The sequence below is a fragment of the Micropterus dolomieu genome, linkage group LG22, assembly GCF_021292245.1.
Source record: "Micropterus dolomieu isolate WLL.071019.BEF.003 ecotype Adirondacks linkage group LG22, ASM2129224v1, whole genome shotgun sequence".
NCBI classification, from domain to species: domain Eukaryota; kingdom Metazoa; phylum Chordata; class Actinopteri; order Centrarchiformes; family Centrarchidae; genus Micropterus; species Micropterus dolomieu.
The window spans coordinates 27,498,591-27,509,114 of NC_060171.1; the positions used below are offsets into that span (position 1 = coordinate 27,498,591).

The 10,524-nt window shown below is 41.1% G+C and overlaps 2 protein-coding genes across 2 annotated transcripts in view; both read right to left on the bottom strand.

Annotated features, from left to right (window-relative positions):
* Window positions 1-684: 684 nt before the first annotated feature.
* On the bottom strand, window positions 685-3,549 carry zpd (zona pellucida glycoprotein d). Its single transcript, XM_046037908.1, has 10 exons — window positions 3,405-3,549; window positions 3,186-3,237; window positions 2,986-3,093; window positions 2,204-2,412; window positions 1,918-2,075; window positions 1,737-1,851; window positions 1,516-1,637; window positions 1,235-1,418; window positions 998-1,103; window positions 685-832 (listed from the first exon to the last, which is right to left on the bottom strand). The coding sequence occupies exons 1-10, from the start codon at window positions 3,423-3,425 to the stop codon at window positions 702-704; spliced, it is 1,206 nt and encodes a 401-aa protein (XP_045893864.1). The 5' UTR covers window positions 3,426-3,549; the 3' UTR covers window positions 685-701.
* Window positions 3,550-7,603: 4,054 nt separating this feature from the next.
* nup93 (nucleoporin 93) overlaps window positions 7,604-10,524 on the bottom strand; it is a 31,072-nt gene continuing 28,151 nt past the window's right edge. The window contains exons 19-22 of the mRNA XM_046038032.1: window positions 9,013-9,130; window positions 8,672-8,755; window positions 8,454-8,582; window positions 7,604-7,956 (exon numbers count right to left, since the gene is read on the bottom strand). Of these exons, the coding sequence (XP_045893988.1) occupies window positions 7,846-7,956; window positions 8,454-8,582; window positions 8,672-8,755; window positions 9,013-9,130 (442 nt within the window). The 3' untranslated portion in view covers window positions 7,604-7,845. The remainder of the gene's footprint in view (window positions 7,957-8,453; window positions 8,583-8,671; window positions 8,756-9,012; window positions 9,131-10,524) is intronic.

Consider the following 10,524-nt stretch of genomic DNA (forward strand, 5'->3'; position numbering starts at 1 on the left):
TTGTCATAGCAGGAACATCACAGGTGTGACTAATAACATTTTATGATGGAGCAGTTTAATTAAGTGTGACAGTGAGCCACCTGGCACAAATAGACATAACACACGCACACAAACGCCTTGTGGCACTAACTTTGTGTGGAACTACCATTGATATAAAGCATTTCCTAGCCACTTACCTTAATCACAACTACATGCCTAACCTGAACCTTATAACCAAGTCTTAACTCTAAGCTCTTTAAACCTGTGGGATACACACAAACACGTGTCAAATCTAGCTGTAGTATTACATTTTTAAAATACTTTGATCTCCAGGAATGCTGTTACTTTCATTATTGTTCCGGAGTGTTTCATTTCTCTCAAATAAAACAAAGTGGAGAAGTTATTTTGTAGTGTAACTCTCAGACTCTTAAACCGGGACCTGTTAACATCCAGTTCATTCACAGAAGACAATGGATTAACCCAGCACTGATCTTACTGGGCTGATTTAAGGAACTTAATTTACACAAATATTAAGTCTTACTGTTCACATCTGACATGAAATGCTGAGAATAACTCAATTGTCACTATTGCCTCATAACATTAACTTTGGTAGTCACATTTGTGCCCAATTTAAAACTTCTTAACCCCACTGTGACAACACTTGTGGGGAATCATATCAAGACAGGAACAACAAAAACACATGGATGCTTTTTTTAAGAGATTTATTCAAGTGAGTGCCCATCCATTTTTGCAAGCCTCCTGCTGCCTGCCTTGGCCATAGTGATGAGGATGATGAGGAAGAAGCCCACAGTCCAGATGCCTGCTACAGGCAGCACCACTGTCGCCAGTATGCCTGAAACAAATGCCAAAGAGATAATAGTGGTATCCACATCAAATACAGTGGGAATATATGGCTGCCATTGACGCCAGGGAAACAAAGGGAAGGTCTAACAGCTATAACTCCCTGATCGTGCAGGGGCAGGAGTATGACAGTAGTTACAAATAAAGAAGAGCTTACTGGATTGAGGTATGTCTGGCATTTCAATCTTGATGGGTCCATATGACAAGAGGCCCTGGGTGGGGTCTGCTCTCACCGCTTCTCTCTTACTGATTGAATTACAGTTCTGTGAAGAAAACAAAAACAGACAAACATTTTAGACATAGGCCTACATATTTTTAGGTAGTCAAGTCTCAACGTGAGCCTATTGTCATATAACCTCTTAAAGCTACAATTAATGACGTAAGAGGAGCTCACAGGTGTGCAGGACATGTGGTCCTCTGGCTCACACAGCTGTATAGTGCAGTGCAGGTAGAAGTGACGAGGTTCTGCCGTGAAGCGAAACATGTCGAAGCTGAAGTGAATGGTGGAACTTTCTCCATTACGGCCAGACTTTCCCGCGCTCACGTTTAAAAAGGAAACAGTTTGGTCCTTCGCACACCTGGGTAAAGAGATGGGCACAAGGAGTAGGACTGGCATGAGTGGAGCTCATAGTTCAAAAGAGGGATGGACTGTCAATATGGAGGAGCTGTTCTGACCCGTTCAGAAGCAGATCATGGACCGATCCCTCTGCGGTGTTCGCATGGGGAGTCTGTGTGGCCCAGCACTCGTTTACCCGAAGCAGGAAGATATCAGCAGGCTCTGTCACCTCCACATACACCTAGGCACATTTAAAAAAATAAAAATAAAATAAAAAAGGAAGTCATCTGATAATAGCTTGACCAAAATATGATTCATATATGGTTGAACATTCACCTACTTTGTCTCCGAGTTCAATGATGGGGGTACTACTGAAGGCCTTAGTGTAGGAGTGGTCTGTGTACAACATCATCTGTATCCTGGCGTCATGTTCATCTACACGAATCACCGTCTCACTGTCGGCATGCGGAGGTGAGTACACAGCTTATTAACACTATAAATAAGAAATTCGAGATCCTTACCTTATAATGGCGGCGATCGGGAAAGGCAGACTGACTCTTCTGATGTACGGAGACACACACGTGTAATTCATCTTAATGACTGGATCTCTGATGATGTTTCCAATAACCTGAGGGTCTGACATTAGACTCAGGGAATATGAGATGTGAGTAAAGTTTTTCTGTAAGGAGGAGGGAAAAAAACTGCACTACTGACACATAATTGTTCAAATGTTTGCCCCTTTTCTATGCTGAACCACAGTGACAGGTTTGTGCTTGACAGTTAAACTACATAATGGGCCGGTTGTACCTCCAGCGGCTTGCCTCCACAAGTTAGATATTTGTCTTTAGATATCCTGGACATGTAGTATGGCACACCCTTGATGACCTCCCTCTGAGCGCGACAGGATTTGTTGGGTAAGTGGAGGGACTCAAGTGGCACATTGTGATACTTGAAGAAATCTTCTATCACTCTGATTGCTATGTAGTCTCTGCCGCACATGACTTTGATGTGTGCATCTGTAAAAAAAAATAAATAAATGAAAATTTTAATTCTTTCTATCCGTCTTGTTAGTGACAACTAATCTGGGCTTTAGATCAATAGCTTACAGGTCATTAACATGTTTTACTCCCTCTGATTTTACACATAATGGTCAGTTTAACCTTTGTTTACGGTCTGTGTCTCTGGAGGGAAAAATATAACCCTGATGATGTCATCAAGGTTATTTATCAGCTTATTTCTCAGGCTTGGTGTCTAAAAAGTCTAAACAGTGTAAAAGAAAACCTTTGTACAATGGGGGCAAGGAGTTTGAAAGATGCGCATTTAACCAAGCAGGGAGGGACAAACGAAAGGATGCTATTGGTTGCATTATGGGAAATGTAGGAGCCAACACTCACTAGGGACTAAAAGTCAGTATTTCTGGACCCCTGTTACATCAGTTTTTAACCATTCAGTCTTAAGCTTTGTCCCAACCTTGGGTGCTATACTAAGTTGCTGACCCTTGAAAAAGTTAACAGAAGATGGTAACCCACCCACAGTCACAAATAAATACCTTTCAGGCAGAGTGAATTATATAAACACACAGTGCTTACCTTTGTCACACTGGTCAGAATAATATCCAGTGGCACACTTGCAGCTTCTTTGGTCTTTAGACAGAACACATCTTGTGCGCTCGGTGCAGTGCTCCACGCTGCAGACTCCTGCTCAGTGAAGAAAGCGCTCTTCAAACTTCGCCAAGCGTCAACACATTTGCCATTTTCATACAAGTAGACCACATCTTCCATCATCTTACCCTCAACGCGGTGGCGCGTGAACCCGAGGAGAAGCACGAGGACCACGCTCAGCTGGTTTGAAGAATGAACATATCCACTTTAACTGTGTAAAGTGTTAAATTATTTATTTACCGTCTAGCTAGGTCACATTCAGTTGAGCCTAATGCAAAAAAACTCCTCAAGCTAGTTTAGTTACAGTAAGGATCAATAATGCTCTTTAAATGTGTGTCTACACCCACCTTCAAGCCGATAAGGTTCATTGCTGTGCTTTTTCGCGTAAAAATAATATAAATAAATCTGGTTATACTTTCAGTCACACGGGATGTTCTCCATTAATGTCGCTGTTTTCAACACCTGCTCCTCCAATTATGAACACCTGTCAGGTTTTGGTGCTCGTGTGCTCATTAAACGCGATCAAATTCGACCATTTTCTCCAACAGGAGAATCAGTGCTGGCATTGTATGTTTTAAGTGAATTGTATTAAACTGTATATAATAGTATTCGTTGGGGAATTAAAACTATTTCAGCTATTTGTAAAACACATAGCTAACTGTGTACAAACAGCTTCATAAAAAGGGAGACATTGCTGCTTTACTCTGTTAAATCATTGTAAATGAAATATTTGGGTGTTTTGGACAGCTGGGATAGGACGCGTTATTTGAAAAATTTAATTTGTTTTCTGGGAAATATCGATTGCTATTTCAGTTAAAATATGAAATGTATGAAAAGGATATTTACAAAATAGGCCTACAGTACACTATTCAATTTGTAACTTTTTATACCATACTGCGACAAGCATATCAGACAAAGGCACAAAACATAAACCTAACCCATCCACTTTATTTAAGACAGTTCACTCACATAGCATATGTTGCCTTGTTTCAAAGATAGGGTTTGCCTTTAATAAAAATAACATTTCCTCCAGATGTCACTATTATCAATCAGCACAAAGTGGTCAGTGCTTTGGAGGGTTTAACAATTGAACATTACTGTCAGGAGGTGTGATGCTATGTAAACTATCCTCTACATTGCAAATTATAAATCAGTACTCAAGTGGATTAGGAAATCTCTAAGAAGATTTCTTTTGGATCTCACATTCAGTAAACCAAACACTAAAGTGGAGTTGGAGAGAGATTTTGGTAGAGAAGGAATAGAATAAAGGATTTTAGTGGCTCTGCCATGATGTCTCAAGGGAAAGCAGTAAGTGTGTCACTGTATTCCCTACAGTGCCAACTCGTCACACCCGGAGGCCAGACTCCATATTCTCAGACATTTGGGCGCAGACCATCTGTTTTTGATGGGGCAGATCAGAGCCAGAATACGTTGCTAGATAAAAAGGGAGGCACCATTGATGAGGCAGGTTTGCAGCAGTCCATCTGTGGTGACAGATCAGATGGGCTGAGATAACAATGTGTTTTCTGTCTGTCTCGGTACCCTCCATCTCGGAGAGACCGTTCATGGTAAAGCACTAAGCACTAATATGTGAGGATGGGATCTTAAAGGCAACACAGCCTCAAGGACACTGTAGGCCACAAACACAATCCATCCAACCACATTCTTCCTGAACTGGACACCATTACAAAGTCTCCCATATAATTTTAAGGCATTTAAAATTAATAAACACATATGCCTAAGTAAGATTGAAAGATGCAACATTGCTAAACCTAAAGCTGTTAAAGATTTTCAAACGATGGCAAACAACAGGTCTATGTTGAAATGCTGTAAATGTATTAAGCAGGGAGGCCACATAAATGCACACTGCCAGTCAGCTTGAGATGAGATTTTAAAATCTTTAAATTTGTTTAAATTATAGCCTACTCTGTTCGGGAGCGTCCCATCATCTGGGAAAAAAAGCATATGGTGAGGAGGGTTTCTGTTCATACACCCCAAGACTCCACTCTCTGCCAGTGGATTTAATTATTAGCATATCAAAGTGTTAAATCGCTCAAATGAAACCTCAAAACACTTTTATTTTTGGCCCAGTAAAATTCATTTTTACTGATCATGAAGTTCAGCTTCATTTGATGTTTTCTTTGTTCTTTGAAATGAAAATAAGATGTTCATTATTATTTTATTGGGCTACTACAACCTCAAGTTCACACAAGCAGCACCAGAAGATATATACAGAGGGAATATTGGTGATATATTATATATTAAAAAAACAAAGGGGTAGAAAAGATGTGTTTGCAGAGACGGTTTATGAAACGTGTCAACATTTTCACCTGCGAATGCAGCTTGATCTTAACGGTAAGAATTTGTCTTTACATTATTTAATTTAGAAAACATACGTGGTCCTGATGTCTGAGTCACTGAAATGAAATTTATGTTATTATTGAGTGGAGAAGTCAGCACAGCAGGTTACAGTGAAATCATTTTCCAGGTTTTTAAAAGCACCTTTAGTTTTACAGTTAAATGCATGCTATTCCACTGGAAATTGGCAGGATAACTCTGAGTTATTGAATTTATGCAAATACAATACACTTTTTCTCCTTGCATCATCTCCCTTAGCAGCATTGTGTTCTGGTTCTTCGTCTCGTCGGCAGTGGTGCAGTGCCACCCTGGTGTTGTGAAATAGCCGGGTTATAGGAGGTGTCTGTCATCGGCCTGATTCACAACACCAGCTGCAGCACACACACCTGAGAGGCAGGTCTTCTGCTGCTTGACATATTAAAAACACACACACACACGAGGCAGATTGTACAAAAACCACAGGAAGAGGAAGAACTCATTCAATAGGGATGTAAAGACTGATAACACCAGTTACTAAAGCCTGACCACACACTTGTGACTAATCTGCATCCGATTCTAGTTGAGGATAGCTAATCTGATGTCATTTATATGCCCAGCTGATATGCCACGTGATCTTAAGTTTGTCTGGCACATTATCAAGTGTTGGAGGGCAGTGGTGCATCTCTGCTCCCGGCGCTGGGTACAACAGATCCCAGAGTGCTTGGCTCAGCTCTGCTCTCTCTCTCTGTGGCCGTGGATGGACTCAACAGCTATGTACAGCTATGTGGAGCAGCCAAGACAGAATGAGCCTCCATCTGCGTTCTCTCAGGCCAGACTGAAGGACAGAGAGTGTGGGTCACAAATTTAACGGAGGGGACGACGAGCAATTGTTTCTGAGGATTTGCGTGTGCTTTGGTGGATAGCAGTCCTCAGCTGAAGTCAGTTTGACAGGACATCGGTGGGCTGTTGTGTTCAGGTGGATTCTAAAGACATTGTAAGGTGGTTACTATGGTGTTCTAGATGGTCGCTAGGGCGTAATCACAGGTCAAGCGGAAAAATGTTCAAAGTGTAGGGACCTGTTTAAGTGACATTTATAGATCAAATAATGACAGAGTCCAGTGAACACAAAATATGAGTGGGTATGAGCATTCTGCACAACCATTTCACGATTCTCAATGGAGAAAAAACAGTGTCTGCAAAACTGAGAAATTCAAGCAATAAATTCATTAGAACAGGCTGATTTACTTAGAGAATATGTAAAACTCTCACTCCTTTTTTTCCCATACAGTAAAATACCTAATATGATTAAGAATGTGCAAGGAGTTTTCAAAAATGTTATTAGCCCAGAAATCACCCCTCTGATGAAGAGACGGACAGAAATATCCCTCCAGTGAAGTCAAGTTCAAGCCAACCATCCATCTGCCAGGGGACAGGACGTGTCACAGATACTGCACTACAGCCTGTGGAAACAACATGGCTGCCTCCTGCAACACTCAGGATCGGCTATTGTAGACAGCAGCTTGCTCATGTTAAACCAGAGGGGAGTTAAGAAACTGACACGTTTCATCAACACTTCACTCCGTGGATAAATGAGCTCAAGAAATCTCACACCTGTGTGCATTGTTTTGTGCTCAATGTTCTGCGTCTGACAAGACGTACCTGCAGCTTCCCTCTAAATGATATGAACAGTCTCTATTCCTCTGATTAAACAGTTCAGCCGCTGACTGTCCCTGTGAACATGTTTATGAATAATCAAACACAAAATCACAACGACCATCCTTTCAAAACAGCTGCACTCTAATTATTGTGTCAGCTGTTTGATCATCATTTTGATTATCATTTATTCGTGAGTTAATGACTAATGAGTTCAAAACGTGGAATAAATGCAGCTCATCTAAGACCTGGACAGAGAAAATAAGCTAGAACAGCTGCAGGAAAATGTGAATAAGTGTTTGATTGCAAACTGATATAACTATCCAATTTAAAAGGTACATTGATTGGAAATTAAAGACTTTGAATTAAGTTTCATAGCAGATGCAGAATGGTTGTGTGGTCCTTCGGCACTCTTTACTATGAGAGACCAAAGACTTGACTGACTGCTCTGCACATGCAACAGTTACTGTGAAAACAAAACATTTAAAAAATGAGGGTAAATGAAAATAAAGCAATGGACATTAAGTGGTTTAAAATAAAAAAGACAACTGAAAAGTAAACTTATTTTTTTATTCCAAATGGTCAAACATACAAATATGCAAACAAAAAAATGGAAAAACAACAGAACAAAAAACAACAGACTGACATTTAACAGGAACTCAGATGGGTGATATAAGGATGAATGTAGTAATCTATACAAAACAAAATGGTAGACTGGTGAGCGTGTGTGAATGATTGTGTCTCCAAAAAGGTTTCTAGCTGTCAGAAAGATAGCTGTATGTGTGTGCGTGTGTTGTCTCAGTTCATTAGTAATTCCATCTGCACCAGTCTTGCGTTGGTGTCCCCGGCCATGTTGTAGGGAATTATACCAGCAAAGGTGATCAGGGCTCTGGCCTGGCTGCGGAGTTGCTGTTTGAGGAAGAAGGCATGCAAAGCTTTAGCACACAAATGTGTAGACTTGGCAAGACTGCTTTTTGCTACCATGCACTTTTTGCAGTTTTTTTTTGTTGCAGTGTTTGTAAGATCTATAACTAAACCAAACTACTACAACTGAATTTGAATAGTAAAAATTGACCTATTTATATTAGAGCCTGAACAATACTTCAACATGGCCAGACGATTTGAGCTTATCACACATATATTGGTCTATACGTCAGCCTTTTAGTAAAAGATACTGCAGTACACACATGCCCAAAGTATGTTAAAGTTTTGAAATAGTGTAACATATTTTCTCCTTTACATGGCATTTAAAAATGTCCCGCTCTGTACGTAAACAAAAATGTTTAAGTTATATGATTATGTTGCCGTTACATATTGTGAGATTTTTTTTTTAAACCCTGAAGTATCACTATTGGCATCTGCCTTACAAAACCAATGTCTATCCAGTTTGTCCCTCTGCTTCTCACCATGTCTCTGTCCTCTATGGTCCTCTGCGGTCGTCCTGGGGTGCCTGCTGGTGCCCCCTTCAGCCGTTTGTGCTGAGTGAACAGGATGTTCATGGTGGCCAAGAGCACTTCAGACAGGTTGTGGCGCACCTAGAGAAACGGAGGAAATTTAGGTAAGAGAGAGTAAAAGAATACCGCTGTGTACTGTTAGGAAGTCTGAAAGTCCCCTTTGACCTCACCTCATCACTGAAGTTCCTGAAAGCAGCCACTCTCTCCTCCACACTGTCCTGACTGAGAGGAAGAAGCTTTAAACGCTCCATAACCTGACAGAGAAACAAAGAGGGGGACGACATTAACAGGGGCGCTTCGCATAATAAACACAATATTACCACTCCAGTGTAGTAATCATGATATCACATATTAGGTCTGTGACAAATATGACTTCATTGGAGCTGCTGGGTTATAGGTTATTACTGAGTCTTTCTATGGCTCTGTTATTGGTGAGTCTGATATTTAAGCTACTGCCCTGAGACAATTTAACACATCGCTCCTCTACCTGTATTATCAGAGTGATACTCACATCGTAGGCTCTGTCAACATGACCTGCATGGTATTCATCAAAGAACGTCATCAGGTCTAACAGCAGGTAGAAGGTACTATCAACGGACTTCTCTCCTGCTACGCCCTGAGCGCGATACCTGCAGTGGAAAAGGCAATGATTCAGTTTTAGGCATTTATACAATTCTTTTGATTACATTTAAAGTAGTGCATAGTGTGTGTGTGTGTGTGTGTGTGTGTCCTTACCTCTCAGCAATAGCCACTGCCGTGTTTTTTAGCCTCTCCTTGTTGGACTGGGGAGCGCTGACCTGGGCAATGACTGGACTCAACAGCCTGTTCATCAACTCCAACACCTTATCTGGGTTCTACACAGAGACAAATGGAAAGGAGACAGAGAGATGACTCAGACAGCAAACGACAGCAGCTCTGCAGATATACTGTGCAGCGTATGGATGCAGAGATCACCCAGAAAGGTCTGCTCACCTTAGCCAGCTCGTAGAGTTTGACTGCCTCCTCAAACAGGCCCTTGTTCTCGGCCTCTAGAGCCACTTTGCTGATGATAGCTCTGGTGTCCCCGGCAAACTTATCGATGACCCCAGGCTAAAGGGAAGAGGAGAGAGGATCAGAGTGAGGCTGAGAATGCTGCAGTTCTGATGGAGGAGTGGAGGGGAACTATCCTTAGCTTGTTTGTAATGTTGTCATCATAATACTAAAATACAGAAAATTTCTATCTGTATGTACGGCACTTTAAACCACCACTTCAGTGTTAATTTAACATGTCAGACGGTAACAGATTTCACAAGAGTGTGACAACGCCATGTGAGTGGGATGAAGCATATAGCGATGTGAAGTTGAGGGGAAATAAAAGACCCTCAAGCGTCATATCGTGCAGAGAGCTGCAGGCACAGTGAGAAATTTCAAGAAGTTTTGGTAGCAAAGGCTACAATGAATCACTGTGAAGAGCTTTTTGATGCATGACAGTGGAACACAGTGCTCCAACGGCGAGTGTCAAAACATGTAGGACACTTAGTGAAGGAAGATTTCTGTCCTTGTCTGACTCACTGAAACCCCTACGTAGAGCAGAGACAAAGAGTGCCAGAGAGACAGAAGAAAAAAAGTGACGCAGAGACACAAGACGAGAAAGGAGCAGGTGAGAAGCAAAAGTGTCATACATAGAAACTAACCCTAACAACCACAGAGGAGATGAGAGGGGGAGAGGGTGACATCAAAGATGCAATCTTCCTACCTTCCTACTGCCGTCCTTCTCTAATCTCCCCAACAGCATGTCAAACTGTAAAAAAAGACAAAGTCAACAATACTATATAAAACATGTAAAGTATATACTAATACTAGATAAACAGTTCAATACAAACCAAGACAACAGTCCTGTAATAAATCCTACATTATGAAGCTTATCATATTCTGTTCATTTTGTGGTCATGTATGCAAGTCTCTCCAAACCTATATATTTGTTCACTTATGTTTACAAAAGGTAAAACACAAAACAATGCTGCTCAACCAAAAATAAAAAAAA